General features: G+C 36.5%; 1 protein-coding gene across 1 annotated transcript in view; it reads right to left on the bottom strand.

The window, feature by feature from the left end:
• Positions 1 to 200: 200 nt before the first annotated feature.
• GBE1 (1,4-alpha-glucan branching enzyme 1) overlaps positions 201 to 22,721 on the bottom strand; it is a 278,156-nt gene continuing 255,635 nt past the window's right edge. The window contains exons 15-16 of the mRNA XM_059164440.1: positions 10,071 to 10,188; positions 201 to 1,002 (exon numbers count right to left, since the gene is read on the bottom strand). Of these exons, the coding sequence (XP_059020423.1) occupies positions 946 to 1,002; positions 10,071 to 10,188 (175 nt within the window). The 3' untranslated portion in view covers positions 201 to 945. The remainder of the gene's footprint in view (positions 1,003 to 10,070; positions 10,189 to 22,721) is intronic.

Genomic DNA, 22,721 nt, shown 5'->3' with positions numbered 1-22,721 from the left:
CTTGGATACCTGAGTTAGTCAATATAATCTTACATTACAAAATAGTACCTAAAGAAAAACTATTATTAACCCCTGTGTTTGGCCAATTGTGCATGTGTGCATATATGTGGGGAGGGTATGAGAGGTAAGAGAAGCATTTTAACATTCATTCTAAATCAATCCCAATGGTAGTCCAGCAAAGTAAATATTAGCAAAGGCAATTTTGCAGTTTTTAAATTTTTTTTTATTTTTTATTGATTAACAATAAAAGACATTTTCTGAAATGTTACAATTCCTAATTCAGGTCTTCAGAAAGACGGAGATATCAGCATCCACCAAGATACTAAATGAAGCAGAGGTCACAAGATAAAACTTAGGCAAAATGAAGCATGGACAAGTGTATAATGGTCTTATATTATCTCTGATCCAACTCTTGATTTTATATCATTACTACATTACTACATACTTATTACAGTATTTCTAAACACAATGTGAAAAAAAAAAAAAAACATAGTAACAACCTTGGTGCTTTATATATTAAACCAAGATATACTTAGAACAAATAAAGTCCCCCGATAGTCTTCTTAAAAAAATACTGTCTACATTCAACAGAAATAATCACCCATGACACACGATTCATAGGTGAACGTTAAGGATCAAATATTGGCCTAGAAAGAAAAGTCGTTTAAAGGCATCACACAGAACACTTCATCTGAGAATCCTCGCTGCTCGGATGCCTAGAAAAATAGAGTCTAGGATCCTTGAAATTTCAAACACATGCGCCCCCTCTAGCCAAAGTCTGACGTCCATTTGCATAAGCCAATATTCCATTTCCGACGTCTGATGGGTGTGTCGTCTGGACACCGACAGCCGTGCTCGGCCGGCGGACACAGGACCAGCGCTGCGACTGGGCGGACAGGGAAGCAGGGCGCACGGGGCTTCTGGGGAAGCTGCGACTCCGTCTCTTCAGTGGGGCATATCCGCATTCTGAAGGACGAGGCCCACTCGGCTGGGAATGTACACCTGCGCCAACACAATCATGTCAGTGCCACTGAAGGAAATACCGAATACGGTGACATTAGGTCAAAGGGACACGCTGCCTTCTCAGGTCTCTTTCCACTGGGGCGGACTCCCCGAGACGCTTCCGCGGTTCAGCAGTCCCGGGACCTGAGCGAGACGCCTTCGAAGCAGCCCCCACTAGAGGGCGCCACACGCTTTACAAAACCCGACGTCCCGCCGACGCGCGGGCTCCGAAGGACACGCGCTGCTGACGAGGCACTCTCCGGTGGTACAGGAAGGCTGCCCTGAGGTTACCATGTTATTCCACTCAGGTGAATAAAAGTAATATACAGAACACCGCTCGACACCAAGACTCTTATTTGTCATCCCGTTTTGTCTCCTGTCATTTTTAAGAAATAAACTTGAAAGGTAATATAAGGGATCCTAAGGGTATTTAGGCCCCTCCCCAACTTAAACCAGCCCCAAAGCTCGCCCCTGCATTGAAAACGCAGTACGCATCCTCTCCAAGCCCTGCAGGGTCCTGACTCGGCTCCTGCCTGCGAGACAGTCCATCTCCCTTCTCAGCTCCGGGTGGCACGAGTCTCCCCTCCCGCCCACACCAGGCTCCTCCCACGGGGGGGGCGGGGTTTCCTCCCTTCGCTGGGTCCCTGCTCAGAATACTCTTGATCTTGCTAGTTCCTTATCTCTTGCATTTTAGAAAGTTCCAGCTCCACAGCGGGGTGTCTTTTGACAACGTTAGATAGCATAGCTTTTCCACTTCCGTTTTCTATGACTGATGCATTTTTGTTTGTTTCCTTTGTCTTCTTTTTTCTTTGTGGTTTTTTTGTTTTTTTTTTTTTTTTAAATCTGGGCAACCTAGGCTGTGTTGCTTTGCCTCTCTGGGTCCCTGATCTCCCTTCTGTATGGTGAGGACGCCACACGATAATCGCAGCTAATAGCTACTAAGCGCTCAGTCTGTGCCCTCCATCAGGGAGGATCTCCACGTCTTTCTGGTCCTAGTTCATTCAATCCTCAGGACAACCCTGTGAGGCAGCACTGCGATTACCTCCATCTTTCCGATGAGGGAATGGAGGCAAGGGGCAGCTAAATAATTTTCCCAAGGTCACACACTTAGTAAGTGGCAGAGATGAGAGGTGAACCCAAGTTCTTAGGTCAAAGGGATTTTTATTTCTTTCTGAACATCTAACACAATTTGCGATTTTTTTTTTCAAGTTTATGATATGTCCTCCCCAGCAGACTATGAATTTTATAAGGGTAGAAGCCCAAAGTCTTCACATTTCTAACTCTTCATAGGTGCCAGTGGACAAAGTAGGTGCCATTGATGACAAAATAAAATAATAAACAATGAATAAAAGAATAAATAAAAGTGGGCCCAATGTGTGCATATATCACAAGATATTCTTTGGTAGACATATCTGAAATACTTTTTACCAAATTGAGAAGTGAACTGAACTGCTTGATATTTATCTATGTGCTATTTTACATATATTTACTGTTAAGAAACAGTAAAAATAATATTAGACTGTGGGCATCATTGTGACAATATCTCTCCATTTTTGACACTTTGAATATTTTATTATTTCAGACATTTTATCTTTAAGTAAAAGTCTGGCTGATAGGTAAAAGAAAGAAAGAAAAAAAGCTTTTTTGAATGTAAAAAAAAAAAGCTTTTTTGAATGTAAGATGCAAAGCAGGCACGGCTTAAGAAAAAAAAAAATAAAGGAACAGAACAGCTGGTTTTCACTGAATGAAACTATTGGATGTCCAATACATCTCGACTCTTCAAATGAACACAATGTTTTCCCTTAAGGTTTTTGTCATAAAGAACTCTTATAATTCTAAAAAAAAAAAAAAAATCAGATATACTAATCTAGTTGGTTAGTTTTGAACAATAAAGATTAAAGTGGTTGTAAAGTGATGGCATTTTAAAAAGAAAGTTATATTATGAATGTAGTAACTAGAGAAGAGTTTTTCTAATCTTCAATTAATAGTGATTTTCAAAAATGATCATCATCATAATTTCACAAATGCTAACAGTCACTGGGTAGCTCAATGTCTCACAGTTCGATTTGCGTCTAGTACTTCCAAAAGATAAATAGTATGCCCTTGCCATCATTACGTGTGGGGAAACCCTTTATGTCAATGCCATAACCTGTTTCCCTCTATTTTTCCTATTATTTACAGGTTCAACCAATTCTCTCTCCATTCTCATCAAAACAGGCAGGAGTCAGGAGACAGTGTTCTGCCCTTTCAAAGGAGTTTGCCATATACTTACTCTGTTCTGTGTGTATAGTTTGGGGAATCACAAAAACTAGGTTTAACTAATCACTGGGGCAGCAGGTTATAATAGAATGATTCTGAATTCTTGTAAGCACTTTAGAACTGAAGATCAATCTAAATTTTTCAGTAGTACCAATGACTAGATAAAAGAATTTCAGTTCCCTTTACATTAAAAACATTTCTCTAATTTTAGGTATGGTCTTATATGCATATAAAAGGATTCTGGTAAGTTCAAGGCTCTGCAGACAGATCTAATAAAACAAACAAGTCGGACCTAAACAAATACTGACAGATCTCTGCTCAGTGTGGCACAGTGATCTGGCAGGACAGGTCACATCAATCTTCTGTTTGAATCCTACAGAGTTCTGGCACCTACTCTGTTTGATTCATAACCTCATAACTATTTCATTAATGAAATACAAATGAAAACTATAAACCTATAATTTAGAAAGACTCTTCCTTTCTGTGATCTCTTGGTATTTTAGCCAACCCAAATGTAAGAGTATAACAAAAGGAAGGACGAGAAGTTCAAGGCTTGCAATATATGCGTTGAGTTTCCTCTTTTGGCATTCAATGGTTCAAAAATGCTCCAAGAACTCTTACTAAATGATGCTGGTCATTTTATGTAAGGAGTTTTATGAGGCCAATTCCAGTCACACTTAGAGACCTCTTAATACTATCTGCTCAAAAAACCTTCAGTTTATAATTGTAGAGTATCATTAGAGTAGAATATTGTGTAATTATATTTTTCACTGCAGTGTTAATTACTAGAATGTGTTTATGTTGCTCTTGAGCCCTTGCAGTATAGGCAACATGAAAGAATTTCCCCAAGCAAGTGATTTTTCTTAACTCTGGCTATTTATGGAATTTTGAGTTTTTTTCTTTATTAGGGTTCTGAGTCTGTAAATCAATTTTCTTAGTGGTTAGGAAATGACTACCAATTATACTAAAGGATTTAAGATAATCAGAACTAATCCTTGTGATGAGACAATCACAGACACGAACAGGTTGGGGGCTCTATAATTTAGTGCTAAGTATTGGCTCTGTAACACTCATTTTATAATTTGAATTCTAAAAATAGTTTTGATTCATACAGCAAGTGAAAAGAAATATGAACATAATTTGAGTAGGTTTAAACATGAAAATGTTTAAGCATATTTAAATATAAACAATTTATATTTAAGTGTATGTACAGAAAAAGTGTTTAGTACGTTACAGGTAATATATGCTGATCGACATATATGCCATGCCCATGTGTTAGCCATTGAGCCCTAAAGACTTTGGGGTTAGGAGCACATTAAGAACATATAAGACAATGTAATGTATGGTCATGAATTTAGTATTTTCTAGCTAAATTTATAGTCAGCACTTCAGAAGGAATCAGAATGCCACAGTATAATCCAATTCACTTTTTAAGAGAGGCAAAATGCATGCTAATATACCTAGTTATTTTGACTACCCTAATGACTTAATCACTATGTTGAACTAACATGACTAAAAAAACCCAGAAACAAAAAAACCCACAGCACACAATAATCTATTATATTATGGCATCCAGGCAAAGTTTTATGTTCTTCGAGGATAACTGAGTTGCAAAAATTAATTATACAATTTTTGAAGACAGGGTGTCAAAAATTTGAAAACAGAAAATTTTAAAATAACTTTTAAGTAGAAAATCCCTTAATTTTTAAATTTCCTTAGAAATTGCTAAATTTAGCAATAGCACATAATTGAAGGGTGATAACATCATTTGATGAACAGGGCATTAGACTTTTCATAGTCTTCATACACACATTTGTCATAAAAGAATTACAAATTATTTTGAAAAATAAGTTTGATATATAAAATAATTCTAATTTTCACATATGTGTTTTAGTTCATAAAGTATTTTCTGAGAAAAAATAAATCTTATTCTAATTCATTATTTCATGTTAGGCTAAGAGAAAAGTGATACTAATATTTCTATATAGAAATCTATATTATCTGATTTAGAAATATTAAAAAAGAATAAGCTTTAAGAATTGTTTGACTTTTTTTCTTATCTGAAAAACCTAAACATGTTCATGATTTGGGATAGAGCAAAACACATTATCCCAACTGCTAAATTGTATTTCCACTACAATAAAGATACACCTATGCCAAATTCCGTATTTAAACCAAAAGTCTGCTTTTGAATTCCCAAATTTAGAATAAGAATAAACAGATCTACTTCTTCTTCTTCTTCTTCTTTTTTTTTTTTTTTAAATCGCATCAACAGATCTACTTCTTAGTGATGAGGAGCCCAACTGGGAAAGTAATAAATGCTGAAATTACTGCCTTATTCATATTTCACTCTTGAGACTACTTGAGTTACCATAAAGGAAACTAATTCTCATTACAGGTGCTATAATCTGTTCTTCCATTTGTGCCAGGGAATTTGAGTTTATGAACTAGAGAAGGGAAAGTAAGCCTCCCTGCTTCCAGTGCACTGACCAACATGTAAGTAACATATAGGTTCATATAAGTTCCTCTATCAGAGACACAAATAGAGGATTGTCTGGGTGGCTCACACGTTAAGCGGCTGCCTTTGTCTCAGGTCATGATCCGAGGATTCTGGGATCGAGCCCCGCATCAGGCTCCCTGCTCAGCTGGAAGGCTGGTTCTCCCTCTCCCATTCCCCCTGCTTGTGTTCCCTCTCTCACTGTGTCTCTCTTTGTCAAATAAACAAAATCTTTAAAAAACAAAACAAAACCAAGATGTAGGGAAATGAGTGTGCTAAAGGGTAGTTTCTGATAATTGCCAGTAAAGGAGAATGGAGAAATTCTTTCCCATCGCTTCTTGGCATTTGCGGGCGACTCTGACCTTAGCAAAGGTGTGTCAACGGTAGCGCACACCCGGTTCTCGCTGGGCTTCCCAGCGTCAACTGGTAGAGTTCATAATAGGGAAGGTGCTGGAATGCTACCTGCATCAGCAGCTTGCGTGGCTATTTTAAGATTCCTTCAAGCACTATTTGTTACTATCTTTGAAAGCAGATTTGACACTTATTCAGCAAATCCTTTGGATTATTGAGCTTGCAAATTAAGCTTTGGTAAATACTGTGTCCTTATTAAGATGGGCAGAAATTTTATGGAGAAGGAAAGAAGCCTTTCTTCTCCCCTTTATTCCAGCCATGTGGGAGGCAAGAGTGATCTCTCGCTGGTGGCGGAATGAGACCTAGAGCGCCTGCAGTCATTTCAAGAACCCTGATCAGATCCCAGCACATATGACCTAGTTTAATAGAGTCCCATTATAATGAGGCATTCTTAGAACAGGTTTGTTTTTTAATGTGTTTTTTTTCCCTTCTGGCTCTTCAAAGGATAACTCTGGCAAGAAGGAACATGTTTTATTGGACTTTCCGGTCTATTTGGGCTCTCTTATTCCTATATTAAAACCAGTGATCATTTCACCTGGAGCCTGAAGACATTTAAATGAGTGTTTCCTGAAGCACCTTAAGTTACTGAAACAAGATGCTGCCGTTGGGAAGACAGAGCTAATCATTACCTTTTTGACCCAGTTGGATCAGAATTCTAATACAGGCAGGGGCTAAGCTATGTTCTGTCTCTCATGTGCTTGCAGCGTGGTATTCCTCTACCTGTTACCAACGCTCATGTGCTGCTCTCCACTCCACCTGCTAATTTCTATCTGTGCATTCCTTATTTGCAAGATAAATTCAATTAGTACTTGCAAAATAATCTCCTGACTGTTGCTGCCACTGTGAGTTGGCTTGTTCTAATTATGATAGAATCTTCTTATTTTTTTTTAAAGATTTTATTTATTTATTTGACAGAGAGAAATCACAAGTAGATGGAGAAGCAGGCAGAGAGAGAGAGAGAGAGGGAAGCAGGCTCCCTGCTGAGCAGAAAGCCCGATGCGGGACTCGATCCCAGGACCCTGAGATCATGACCTGAGCCGAAGGCAGCGGCTTAACCCACTGAGCCACCCAGGCGCCCAGAATCTTCTTATTTTTACAAGAACTGAAAGCATAGCAAGATATTTTCTGCCCATCCCCATAGAGGGTGAGCCCTTGGCGTAAGATTATTAACTTCCCCCAAATTAGAAGAAGTTTTTCTTAACTATGTGTCCTCAAAGCACCTAGTATCCTGATGTGCTTAACATACCTAAAAAAGAACTGAATAGCCATAACAATACCTTTAAAGTACATGTGAAATAGCTTTTTGCGGTTTCCAAAAAAACTTGGCCAAGTTAATGAGTTCATGCGTCATAAGAATCTGTTGCTGTGGAGAGTATCCTATACTAATCCTCATTATAGACGATGGAAAATGCAGTGCAGAAAAGGTGAGAACTCAGTTTCCTAGAGCTAGTCAATGGCAGACGGGGGCTCGATCCCAGGTTCGCTGCCACAACATTCTGTGGTCTTTTCAATGCTCTACCAGGCCTCTCTACCTAACAGAGAATCCTCACTGGACACATGAAGCTTTAGGAAGTTTGCTACATAAAAATGTTGCCTGACTCTTCCAAATTCCTTTCCATTCCTTGCAAGCTGAATGGTCTCCTTAATCTCTCAGGGGTTATTGCAGAACTTTAAGATAATTTTTTAAAAAAGATTTTATGTTTTCATTTAGAGAAACAGAGCACACAAGCAGGGAGAGGGAGAGATAGAGAGTGGGAGCTGGACTGAGCATGGAACTGGACACAGGGTTCAATTTCAGGACCCGAGATCATGACCTGAGCCAGAATCAAGAGTCAATGCTTAACTGACTGAGATACCCAGGTGTCTCCTAAGATAATTTTTAAAATTCATTTCAGGGGGCGCCTGGGTGGCTCAGTTCGGAGAGTGTCTGACTCTTGATTTCAGCTCAGGTCATGATCTCAGAGTTGCGAGACTTAGCCCGGTTCGGGCTCCCCACTCAGTGCAGAGTTAGCTTGAGATTCTCTCTACCCTGTCTCTGCCCCTCACCCCTACTTGTGTGTTCTCTTTCTCTCTCAAACAATATTAAAAAAATAAGATTCATTTTAGAAACTATTCTTATCAACTTTACATGGCAAAACTTAATGTTCCGACAAACTACAACAATTATTCTTTGTGGATAAAATCTGATAGCCCTCTTAATCATTTTATTTTTTTAAAAGATTTTATTTATTTATTTGACAGAGATTAACAAGTAGGCAGAGAGGCAGGCAGGGAGAGAGAGAGGAGTGGGGGAAGCAGGCTCCCTGCTGAACAGAGAGCCTGATGTGGGGCTTGATCCCAGGACCCTGGGATCATGACCTGAGCCAAAGGCAGAAGGTTTAACCCACTGAGCCACCCAGGCCACCCTCTTAATAATGCATATGTATTTACATCTGTATCTAAAGCTACATAAACATATGTCATTATTATCACCACGTATATACACACACATACTGTTAGAATAACCCTCACGTCTCCTGTGGCCATGACACTTTCCTCAGAGCCTATAATCCACAACTCAATCCTGCTTATCTCTGCTCTTCTCACTTATTTTATGCCACTGTCTTGGGAAAGCTGATTCCATAGGCAATAGGGTGATTTACAAAGTGATACACTTGCACCACTTTAAAGGTGGGAATATGGTAGAAAAATGGGGGAACCAGGCGTCCCTTACAGATTCTCCCCTTTGACTTACACTTACATTTTTGGAAAAGAGAGAATTTAACAGCTGTGATAAAACTATCTATACATTTATTAGATACATTCTGACCTCATAAAAGTGAACCAAATCTTCATCTAAGACCTCCCATGATGAAAAAAATGTGCATGGGAAGTGGAGTGATGGAAGAGGAAGATGATGAGAAAATGAGAGTGTGAATGAGAGGGAGGGAGGGCCAGTGGGGGCGGGTATAGGACTAGTCAGGAAAAGGAAAAAAAAATAACGTAGATAAATGGATCTGAGCTTACTATCTGGACATAAAGTAAACAAGACTTCCTCTAAATCTGGAGAGTTTCTAGATCCTACAGTTTTAAAAGAATTGAAGCCTTGGGTGCCTGAGTGGCTCAGTTGGTTAAGGCCTTTGCCTTCGGCTCAGGTCATGATCTCAGGGTCCTGGGATGGAGCCCTGCATCGGGCTGTCTGCTCAGCGGGGAGCCTGCTTCCTCCTCTCTCTCTGCCTGCCTCTCTGCCTACCTGTGATCTCTGTCAGATAAATAAATAAAAAAACCTTAAAAAAAAAAGAAGAATTTAAAAAAAAGAATTGAAGCCTTATAGTTTAAAGCAATATCCTTTTGTACGTATTAACACAGAGTAAAAATTAGTTATATGATTTAATGTTTTTCTCAGTGATATGAGGAAATCAGAAAATTCTGTAAGTAGAATGAATTCAGTCTTTGACTGCAGGAAAGAATAGCAATAGATTTTTATAGACCCTCTTAAGGTGTTTTAAATTAAACTTCATTAGACAGTCAATAATGTAGAAATCTGCTGGATGTAAAAGATTATACAGAAAGCAAGAACAGAAGGGAAATAAAGTGTTGCATAAAAATAGAAAAATATGCCTTCTCCTTATTTTTTAAGGAATATTTTTTATTCCTAGTGATAGACAAACTTTCCCAATTGTCCACCAAATACCTGTTACTATCAGTTTTCCAAAAGCAAATTCAGCCCAGCACCACACACACCGCCTCTGAATATTTCAGCTCACTTCTTTTCTATCAACCCCACCCCGTTTGTTTTTTTGTTTCGTTTCGTTTTTTTACATGCCACTTACACAAAGTTGTTTCTTTGGACAAAAACGCCGCTTTAAAAATAAAGCATTAAATTAATATGCAATGAATAGATCTTAAAGACCTTACTTACCAAAAGAGAACAGGGACGCTCATTATGTTTAAAATCTTCAGAAAAAAAATCAGTATTGTGGTCCAATCTCTGATGTCCTCCATATTCAGCTGCATCTGTATCCAGCACAATTTTGAATGTATAGCTCTTAAGGAATAGCTCTTAACGGTTCAGGAGTGAAATGAGACATTATAAAATATCTTCTGAGATAGTAACTTAAAAGGGAGTATTCTGAACACTGTTAAATCCTGATTTGTGTTATACACCCATTTCTTTTCGAATATTTCAGAGATACTCATGTTTGAAAGGGGGTATTAGAGACTCTGGTCCACATACTCATGGGTCCTTGTTATCCTATCACAGATTATCACATGATCATCCAACCTAGGACCGACTATACCTATTAACAGAGAATTTACTTTTCTCTTACTACAACCCATTCTGTTCATTAGAAATTCACCTCTGTAGTGAGCAGAAATTTGACTTCTTGGGACTTTTCAACCTGGAAAAGCTATAAAGGAAAATTCAAAATATAGTAACCTTTCATATATTTAATAATAGTTATGCTATCTCCCAGTGTCCTCTACATCTATTACTAAATATATGCTAAAAGTAATCCCGAGACCTTTAAGAATTTCTCATTTGAAATGGCTTTTTACTCCTTCCCCAACTCCAACTTCATTCGAGTTTTCTAGATCCTGGTTATCAAAGTGAGGAACACAGAAGTGAACCAAGTGTCCATGTATGTCTGAAGTGTGCAGACCTAAGCAGGTCTCCTTCTGCTACTAACAAACAAGATCATGAAAACATACTGTCTATTCATGTTACACACAGATTCATGTTGCATTCATAAGGTCTGCTATAATTTACCATCCAGTTTTTTGGGTGAATTATGAGATATATTTTATTACTGTATTTACAATAAAATAAAAGCTATGGCTATTATGTTCAAGTTTATTATGGTCTAAATGTCTAGACATGACAATACAAAATTCCTTAAGTAAACATACATCAGTAGAAATGGAAATCTTAACTTTCTTCTAGCCTAAGGAGGGATACAAAGAGATTAAGTGCTTTGTGTTTTCTTTCTCTGGTATACAAACCCTTAATTCAGAAGTGCTTGTATATTTTCATTAAAAAGTATCACGTTAAAAGTAGATGTGGTGACCAACAATAACCATCATTTTCATGCCCAGGTAACCTCTCTCTGGGTAACAGATACAGTCAAACTTGCTAAAGGAACTTTTGGTGTGTGGGGGGGATGGCTCCATTTCATTCAATCTAGGTCCGTCTGCTTTGACTCAAATTCAAACTGATAATCAGAATGTTAGTGTTTAACAAGAAAGAGACAGAGAGAAAGATTGATTGAGATTCAAAAGATGACTACTGGACACAGGCAGATTCTAAAGTCACTCAGTATAGCTGAAAATGACTTGAGCATTTGAAATCATTTAATGGCAAAACACAGGTAGTGAAAATAAATAACTGGGGACACCGTAAAGAAACGAAGCCTTGTGGAATGAAGGGAACTAGTACAACTAAAGATAGCTTTTGTTCTTCATCCTAGTTCATTAAGTGCTTGTACAAATCTTCAAAAAGCAAAAACAAGAACAAAAATGAGGACAATTTAGAGACTGATGTCCTTGAATACTTTAAAAACTTCTGAAATAGAGTATCAATTATTAAATTAATAGTTAAGATCACAGATAATTGGTAGTAGTGTCTGAAGAAAGCAAATATCTCATCAAAATTTCCCAACCTTTGGGTTGATATTCACTGGCAGCTGTGTTATTAAAAAGATTTCACTGAATGAGTAATTGTGTTATTACAAAGGACTGGGAATCTATATTTGCATTAGGCATTGTCTGAAGCCTAAGTTATGTTATTATACACATCTGATCCTGTATTTTAAATTATGTTCATCTTTTTTGATTAATAAAATGCAGATTCATTTCAAAAATCACAAGATTTAGAGTAAGGTTTTGTCTATATATTTTTTCAATCAAGAATACTGAAAGAACAATTGTTATAAAATAATCCATTTGTTTTTGACACTGAAAGGGATCCTCACACTTAAAATGGTTGGAATCTACTCACTTAATACATATAATTTGTAGTCATAAAGCAAAAGCTTAAAGAGCCATAACGAAAATTTTTAAAACATCAGTTTGGACCTATTTCTCTGATCTATAATTTAAAGAATAAATTCAGCTGTGGACACTTTTGGAATTACTTAGCCCTGTGTCTACATTACCTAGGAAATACAATATAAAAGCAACTCTTGAGTTCCAGAAATTATAATAACTTAAAGCACTAGATTAAAAGTAATGATTATGGTGCATCACCACTTCTTCATATCAGGGAGATCATATGATAGTTGTCTTTCTCTGCTTGACTTATTTCACTAAGCATGATACGCTCTAGTTCCATCCATGTTGTCGCAAATGGCAACATGGGGGCTTAAGTGGGTAGGAGAAGAATAAATGAAACAAGATGGGATTGGGAGGGAGACAAACCGTAAGTGACTCTTAATCTCACAAAACAAACTGAGGGTTGCTGGGGGGAGGAGGTTTGGGAGAAGGGGGTGGGATTATGGACACTGGGGAGGGTATGTGCTTTGGTGAGTGCTGTGAAGTGTGTAAACCTGGTGATTCACAGACCTGTACCCCTGGGGATAAAAATATATGTTTATAAAAAATAAAAAATTAAAAAAAAAGTAATGATTATGGAAGAGCGTTATAATTGTGAATTACTACCATATATTATTTGAGCATTAGAAAACCCATCTTTTAGGGACACTGCTTAGAACAAACAATTTTAAAATGGTTATTTGAGCACCTGGACTGATTTACTGATTTCCGATCTCTCATTCAAGCATTCCCTTATTCCTTCTTTTTCATGTGCACACACACACACACACACACACATACACAGGGCACCCAAACAGCACCAAAATCCCTGTAAACCCCCATCTTTCACTAAAGAATATCTCTCTGAAAATACAACTCTGAACCAATTTACACTTATTTCAAATTATTCTTTTAAATATGGTTTCCAATTCTGTAGCAGGTAGAATAAATCTAGCAAGATACCTTAAAAGGCTTTCTTTCATTCATAGCTACCTCCCCACACTTAACAGAATGTCTTTTCATAAAAGGTTCTCAATACATCTTTGAAACATTTAGGACAATTCTGATTCACCAAGGAAGGTCTAATTCCATATCTTATATTTTTGTATTAGAGGAAAGTAAAGTAAGTTATCTTTACTCCCCCACTCACTTACTAAGTACACAAAATGTATAAGGCACTGTGCAAGATAAAAAAAATGACTAAGATATGGTCTTAGTTTACTTACAACTTACAGCTGTAAGGAGAGATAACACATGCACCTGAATGTCTATAAATAAAGCAGAAAGGAATATGCAGTGGGAGAGAGAGTCAAGGAGGAAAGGTAGGATTGACTGTCTATAAAGAGTTTTGAAGGCTGGGCTAGGCTGTTAAGATTTTTTGGTAATTAAGTACAGAATGTTGAAGATTGGTGAGAAAGAGTAGGACAACCAAGAAAATTAACCTGGAGATTAGGGGTAGAATGAGATGGACAAAGAAAAGACCAGGTCAGAGAGAACAGCCGGGAGTCTTAGAAGTCCACAGACAGTAGTATGGCTAACCTCGGAAATTATGAATGGAGAGGCACAGATACATCCATGAGATTTTTGGATGGAAAAGTAAGGACACCAATGCACAATGTGGGGAAACAGAAGAAGGGGAGAGTATGTCTGCCTAAAGACACCTAACTGGTTTAGGGGTGGAGCTGGGATGTACACACCAGTCCAATGTAATCTAATGATCCTACTCTCTATACCTGGGTACCTAGTTTACACGGAATCAGGCAAAATCTTTTCATAAACAGTTTCTCGTTTAATTCTGAAGTTGAGATTCTTACGATAAAGAGGCCAGAATGAATACAACATGAGAGAAATAAAAATTTAAAAAGCAGATAAAGTGATATTCATCTAAATGACTGATCTCGTTAAATTTAAAAAATTGATGTTAAAAGGCTGAATTCTTAACATTCCTTATGGAGTCTGAATATCTGACATTTATTGTATTTGTTCAAGACCGACTCTTGTTCATTAGGTTCATTTGGTCATTTTATTGGTGAATACAAAATATTGGACCAAAAAGTTTACCTCACTCAATTTGGGAAAATACAGTAGGAAAAAAATGATAGAATGATGGAATTATTTTATGAAGATTTTTCTATAAAAGAGATCAAATAGGTCCTTATCCATTCGAATGTCATTTAAAAATATTATGATTTCTTCTCATTTTAAATTCAAGAGCTTCCTAAGTATTTGATATATCAACAGGTTGAAATAGATAAGAAGTTTTAAGCATTATTGCATAATCTATGTCCTTAAATTTGAACCAAGAAAGAGCCATGTTCTGAAGACCTGCACTAATAAGATTAGAGAAGAGTGAAGGCATGAAGACTCTTAAATTCAATGGCTCTTCAAATACTTCAAAAGCTGCTGTGTTTGCTCAGCCACTTGATAAAGTGTCTGTTCAAAGTATAAGGATTTTGATGTAAGAAGTACTATCATTTATATCATTCTGCACTAAACTCACTTCACTCCCGCTGATCAAGCTAAGGAAATTTATTGTAAGGTACAACCCCTGAGGTTTCAAACTGAGTGACAATGAAAGGGGTTCTCTAGGCACAGGGTGACCATAAAGATGGCAAAGACGGTAAGTTACCATCTATCTTTACATCTAAGCCACCATCAATTTTAAGATGAATTATTTTATATATCCTCTTTAAATAAATAGAAAAAAAAAATCACTACCATGCCATTCATTGTACAACACATCCCAATTGAAGGTAAGCTTAAATGTGAAAAAAATGTACATCTTAGAATATATGCATTTATTATGTTATTTTCAGATCTGATTCTTTAATCAACCCACTCATATTACCATGATTGAAATGACTTCTGGGAGCTCAGTGACCCCAGAAGAAAGAATCTATATCAAAGGCAGGAAATATTCCATATGAAACTTTAAGGAATTGTGGACAAACTTCTGGTAGAGTAAGAACAAGTTCTGGAAAGCAAAGGAAATTTTCTATTTTTAACAATGTTAAAAACAACTTCCAGCACAGGACCGGTCACAATGTTCTAACAAAGTCCTTCTCTTTTTATGTTTCATGAGTTGAATTTTACTTATTGCCAGATACTATCCACAAAATCTTCAGTTATAACTGTATACCATAAATATAAATATAGGGAGATTATGCCTAGGCAATACACCAGGCCATACATTAAACCTTTTAGTTGCTCTCTCTAGCCTTTTTCCAAATGCAAAAGTAGCAAATTCTTGTGATGTGTTGCTGTATATTGTATGAATCTGCATGTGTGTTGGTATGTGTGCATGCATGTCTGATTTAGGCATTCCTAAATTTACTTCTCTTATCTACAATACACATTAACTCGGGGCACCTGGGTGGCTCAGTGGGTTAAAGCCTCTGCCTTCGGCTCAGGTCATGATCCCAGGGTCCTGGGATGGAGCCCTGCGCTGGGCTCTCTGCTCAGTAGGGAGCCTGCTTCCTCCTCTCTCTCTGCCTGCCTCTCCGCCTACTTGTGATCTCTGTCTGTCCAATAAATAAATAAAATCCTTAAAAAAAATTAAAAAATACACATTAACTTAAAAATTCATCATTGAAAAGCAATTCTGATAACTATTTTTTCAAAACCATTTTAGGGCAATGTGGCATTTATGACTATGCTACTTTCAGTAGAAAATATCCATTAAAATAAAAAAGAAAATATCCATTTAAATTTTTTTTTCTTCTTAACGTTAGCTTTAAAACATCCCTAAATGTTATATTTCTAAAGCAAAATTAAAACAGAGAGTAATATGAAAATAAATAAGGGAATTTATTATTGAATATAACCAAAGAGCATTTTAAGATATAATAAACGCCAAACACCACAACTTCTCCCTAAGGGAGTAATTTTTTTCTTTTTTTACTCTTATTAGTTCACATTAATATTTTGGTGTTTTTGTAAAAAGCTACATTCGCATTCAAGTTTGTGAGTACTGTCTTAATTAAAAGTTTAAATGACAACCACATGTTTTAATTAAGTACAAAACAGAAGTATATTTCTATATTCTAGGATGTGCTTGGTTCACCAACAATAGGTTTCTTCAATTAACTACAATTCCTTCAAGTTTATTTCCTTGGCTGTAAATTTTTTGAAACTGTATAATTCAGAACAGCAATAAAACAAACTCAAAGGATGAGGGGCTCAAGTATTATCTACCATGTTAATTAATGAATTGCTATGCTTTTTGAAATAAATTTTCATGCAAATTATTAGTTTATGCTTAGGCATGCTTAATGATATATAACAGTAAATAGCAAACTAAATGATAATACCAAGTCCTGAGTACCACATACTTCTCTATGCAAACAGGAAAATTATTCTAAATACTTTACAGAATACTTTGACTAATCCAACTAGGTTATTTTCTTTGTCCTAGAAGATTATATAACTTGAAATAAAAAAAAAACATTGTTTCTCAATAATTCAAGAAAGAATAATAATGAAAAATATGCTCACAGTTAAAGTATAATAATGAAAAAATATGCCCACACTTCTAGCCTAACCATCCTCTAAAACTGTTGCTTTTTGTCTGTGCCATTAATGATTACATAAAGAACTTGTAAATTCAATTATTTGATGAAGCATTAGCAATTATTTAGAATTGAAAAAGAAAAAAATAAGGTTTTTATTCACCTTATAACCATATACTTTGTCATCTAAATGAGTTTTGACCATGCAGATTCAACATTTTTTATGGACGCATTGTGCTTTTGAGCTCAAAATAATTTTGACTTAGACTATAAAGAAATAGCTTTTCCCTAACTTACTCTAATACAGTCTTCAGTGGAATCCAATGAAACATACATAAATGGATAAGATAATTGGAAACTTCAAAGTCCTTGAAAAATAATGACGATTATAAGCAGTAAGTAGGTATCATCTGAGCTATGTCTTACAGACAGACTAGGGTAGGAGAAATAGCCTACAACAGGAAAATATGGTGGGGACATCCATGCGCTTTGGAGTCCAACAAATGCATTCTAATACCGATTTTGGCAATTGCTGTGTGTCTCGGAAAGTTACTGAACTTCCTGGCAGCTCAGTTTCTCATTGTTAAAACAGAGGTGCCCATATCAGACGGTTGCTGTAAAGATTAACTAAAGCAATGTATTTTGAGTGCTTAGCACTGTGTCTAGTATGGAGAAATTACAATAGTAAAACAAATGCTTGTCAGTTTTCAGTAGTTAAAGTGAATAACTGATTGGTATGAGCCCTGGAGATAGACATTTTATGTATTTGTTAGTTGAAGTGGATGACTGATTACTTAGTTACTAAAGTCAGCAGAAAAAAAAAACCCTGCATTATCAACCTCATCAGTTAGGGTTGGTTTTTTTTTTTTTTTTTTTTTTTTTTTTTTTTGTATTTTATTTATTTATTTGACAGAGATCACAAGTAGGCAGAGAGGCAGGCAGAGAGAAAAAGAGGAGGAGGAAGCAGGCTCTCTCCTGAGCAGAGAGCACGATGTTGGGCTCCATCTCAGAACCCTGAGATCGTGACCTGAGCCAAAGGCAGAAGCTTAACCTACTGAGCCACCGAGGTGTCCCATCAGTTAGCTTTTTTATACAGATGATTGAACTTAAGCAAAGAACATCAAAACCCATACATATACGTGTGTGTGTGTGTATATAAATATATAAAAAATAGTTCGGCAGGGCCAGGATATAGGTCTCGGAGTAATATGTTCTACCCCTCTCTCCCCATCTGCTATAGAAAGACTGCAAATTTTGAGAACACTGAAATCTTAAACATTTGAAAGCTGATTATCTTAGTGTTGTTAGTAAACATTTATCTGAAGTCATAACTTGTATGTATAGTTAATGTATATTCCTTTTTTATTTTTTATAAGTTTCACGGCAAATAGAAAATCATAATACTCTAGGACCCACTCAGTGTTTCAGAAAACTGAGAATGGGCTGAGCTAGCTTCCCATGAAAAATTATACAGAAAAGCCTGCAATCGGGAGTGCGCATGCGCAGGCACACATACCCGCCCATGCGTGCTGCGTCGCTCCCGGTTATTCCCGAGCTGTTCTGGGCACCCGGCCCATAACTATCGTAACTCTACCTAGATTAATTATTGTAAAGGAAAAGATTCAAAATAAACATTTCCCTGTAGGGTCTAAAAAAAAAAAAAAATGAGCGAGAGCTTTAACCACATATGTGACTGCTAATAAATATATTTTCCAGGGGTATAATAAATCTAACATAGTAGTTGGCAATCATCTTTAAAACAATCATATTGGTTTAATCTTACTGAGTTGGTGGAAGAAATAATACAAGCAAGAAGTAAAGTGGCTAAGTTATTTCTGCAAAGTGCATGCTTGTCCTATTCAAAATGAAATCCACAAAAGTTCTGGCCATGATACCCAGACGTGGAAATGACTTATATAATCCAAACTTTCTGGAAGGTTTTGAACCAAATTATATGCAGATTTAATTATTTATTTTATAGTTATTTCACAAATGTTTTATTTAGACCGTCGAATTATTACTAAAATTCCAAAGGGACGAGACTATTATGGTCATGAGAGAGTTAACTGAATACAGTGACAGGATTCTATGTATTCTTTAGATAAATTGTCCAAGGCAGCCAGCAGACAAAATATCACCAGAGATGAATTCTCTATATTCTAAATTAAGGTAAGAAAAGGAAATATACAGTTATACACTTCTAATATATATCTACATGGAGGTTCATCTTCCTAAACCTGTCCAAGACAGATCTATTGTGTGTAGCTAAAACAAATTAGAACTCCTGTGCTGTAAGGCTATCCCCATAATATGGATCCAGCATATAGGTCCTAACTTCCACTGCTAAAGGAAGAACATGAGCAACAGCTTATCAAGAAAGCTGATGAAAGCAGAACTCTTACCTTTCACTTCTTTGTAAAGTGTTCTTTCCTCTGTTTTATGGGATGTTTCATCCCCAAACCCTTTTATCCTCTGATGTCCTTCAGATCTACACTTTCCCAGTCAGCACTTGAAGCTGAAATATACTTAGGTTTAATCTTGGTTTAATAAAAATTTTGAGTAGTCCTCTTTTTCCTTAAAAAGTTACTTTACCCTTAAAAAGTCTGCTTGTTCTTTATTTGTGTATGAGGAGGAGACAGAGAGAGAGAGGGGAGGGGCAGAGAGAGGAGAGAGGGAATCTTAAGCAGGTGCCACACCCAGTGTGGATCCCAACCCTCCATCTCCTGAGCCTGAGATCATGACCTGAGCCCAAATCGAGTCAGATGTTTAACTGACTGAGCCACCCACACACCCCTAAAAAATTTATTTTTAAAATGAATATATTTGTTCAAAAAAATATTCCATTTAAACTGATGTGTTTATAAGTGTGTTGGAAACTAGGACAGTATAACACTGCAGAGAAATGACATTTAGTCAGAGGCACCATTAACTCTTACAAAGAAACACAAAGGAAATATAAAATTACAAATAATTAGCGAGGCATGCTTTACCTACTTTAATGGCATCTCAACAGGGCAACAAAAAAGTGAATTATCTGGTGCTCACGTGGAAAAACTACACTGAAATTAGAGGCAGCAGATTTAAATCACATTTATTCACTTACCAGAAATATGATCCTGTGAAAGTTATAAATCTTTCTAGTGCTCATATTAAGTTGAGGATAAGAATACATGCCTGACTCTTAATCTCACAAAACAAACTGAGGGTTGCTGGGGGGAGGGGGTTTGGGAGAAGGGGGTGGGATTATGGACATTGGGGAGGGTATGTGTTTTGGTGAGTGCTGTGAAGTGTGTAAACCTGGTGATTCACAGACCTGTACCCCTGGGGATAAAAATATATGTTTATAAAAAATTAAAAAAAAAAAGAATACTTGCCTGATCCCCATCACTGAGATGATGTGATGATAAGAAGAGTCAATGTAAATAAAACACTCACACAATGTAAAGTGTTAGGCAGGTTTGATTTTTGATACTAATTTGGAAACCATGTCCTAAAATATATCTTCTGAACCAAGCGATTTTATCTAATTTCAATGGGCTGAACCAGGTCATGCTAGAGTTCTGCTGCCTCTCAAAAATCCATGATTCCATGCTGCTGGGTATTTCCTAACGGTCATTATCCCAAAGTTACAGTCGGTGACTAGCACACACATCGACGTAGGAGGGATGATTAGGGATCATCCACGAAAGGTTGACGTTATGAGCATATGTGAGTTCTTCAGGGGAAGAGTAGAAGGAAGGAAAGAGAATAAATAACTTGATTTGGACCTGAGGGAAAAAGATAGGTCGAAGCAGGTGCAGAGGAGAGGGAACTCAAGTGCTGCAGCAGATGGAGCAAGGGGGTAAAAGCAGAGAGGTGAGCCAGTAACACAAGGGCGTGGGAAGGATTTAGCCAGGAGCAGAAGAAATTCCAAGACTGTGACAGGACAGAGATCACCTTGTGGTGGTGACCTGGGGAATAAGAACCGAACAAGGTAGGGCCAGAGTACATACTTAATAGGTGATAGGATCAGTACCTACTCCTCCCATCTTTCCCTTCCTTTCTTTTATTACCAAATTTCCAAGGCATTTTTAGAGCTGATAATGATGAGCACAGCAGGTAACAGTGCTGAGTTTAAGGTCTGAGTGGGACACTGATGCTAATTAAGCCTTTCATATGCATTAACTCCCTTAATTCTGACAATAATTCTACAAGTAGGTGTTTTAAAGATGAGCAAACTAAGAAAGAGTGAGGTTACTTTTATAACACAAGTGCGAGAGAGGGAACTTGAACGCTTAAACCGTCCTGTTCCATCTGAAGAGCCCATGCATTAAACCACTATCCTAATAATAAGAACAAATTTCTCAACATTTACACATATAAGAACTGGAAATACTTAGAACTAGTGAGCCTCTGGGAAACAAAAATGTTAGAGTAAGAAAACAAACTGAAGAAAACAATGTTTCATAATCTGAAAAGAATGCTATCATCAGAAAAACTTATTTTTCTTGTGTTCCTTAGCTGGAAAGAAAGGAAGAGTGTTGAAAGGGAAGGCACTCAAGTGAAAATAATGGACTATCTCCAAATAGAAATGGATGGAGGAAAAAAATTACAGTAATTTTTGTAATTTTACAGACAAAATAATTTTCTGTTTTAATGTTCCTGTAATGAAACACTTACTGTGTGCCAGTAGAAGCTAATATGATTGTATTTCATTAAGTTATACATTAATTAAATAATTTTTCTCAATCACATCTAAAGAATACTTTCCTAATTCACAATTAATACCATATAGCAACCAAAAAGAATCAATTAATTCCACAAATAAACTTCACAGACATAATAGGAATTAATTAGGTAGTTTTCCACCATTAGGCCAAGAAATACTACATTAGTAGGATTAGAAATGAGTCTTACACATGGTGATAACTGAAAACACTGTTTCCAAGAACACAGTTGTTCATAGCTCTACTTTTTCCACTTTACTCTGGAGAAACAAACTCTCCCTTTGGTTGCAGCATCCATATATTTTTCCTGGGAGCCCTTCAATAATTACAGTGAACCAGTAATTATATCATGGCTTCATTTTAAGAATCTTCTGGAGTATTCACGTACTATTTTCACATATAAGTAAAACACTACTACTCAGTTTGACCTTGTGAGATTCTGAATTAGAACAGCTTAACAGAAAATAATGAAAATGAAAATACCTCACTTACAGGAGATCTAAACAGCTTTAAGGATGGCAGAAGATATTTACTAAAATAAATAAACAAACAAACAAACAAATAAATAAATGGCTAATTTCTACTGAGATCCAGAAGGAAAAAGCAATTTAACATTCACTACTAGAAATTTATTTTAGACACAGAATGCTCTGTTTAAAGACCACTGGCATCAGATATAAAGAAAGGTGATGACTACAATTACAGTTTGTTTTTTTTTTAATAGTTGAGAGTGATGTATTTTGGACTGATTAAATAAAGAACTATTTTTAAAGAAAGGTTAGATATGGAATTTTTCAGGCCAATATTTTCTTTTTCCATATAAGCAATACTGTTTGCTAGGAAAGGAAAAAGTTTACTAAATGAGATAATAAGTGTAAAGTGCTTGTAGACTGCAAGGCATATGATAAGTTTCTAATGGATGATAGAGCTTCTTATTAAAGTCTGTTCATCAAGTATTCTGACAATATATTTTATTGTATTAATTTTGAGTTGTACAAAATCATGATGCATCTTATTATTTTATCAATTTCTCCTTTCTACCATTTAATTAAATATCTACTTGAAGGGAAAGACAATAAATTCTAGTAATCTTTGTACTTCAATTATTTAATTTTAAACAACTCCAGGTGTTCTGTTCCCATTAGGTAGCTGTATCCTCTATCTATGCACCTCATCCATCCATCCATGTGTTCAACCATTCATCTATCCAACACTCAGCCATCCATCCACTTCTGACCGTCCATCCTTCTATTCATCACCATCCATCCAATAGAAACTTAGCTTTATGTGTGGTACCTAATACATTTTAACTAAATATATAACTGCTAA

The sequence above is a fragment of the Mustela lutreola genome, chromosome 2 (genome assembly GCF_030435805.1).
Source record: "Mustela lutreola isolate mMusLut2 chromosome 2, mMusLut2.pri, whole genome shotgun sequence".
In the NCBI taxonomy this organism is placed as follows: domain Eukaryota; kingdom Metazoa; phylum Chordata; class Mammalia; order Carnivora; family Mustelidae; genus Mustela; species Mustela lutreola.
Note: the sequence above shows the minus strand (reverse complement) of the source record. Positions and strands in the feature narration are given on the sequence as shown.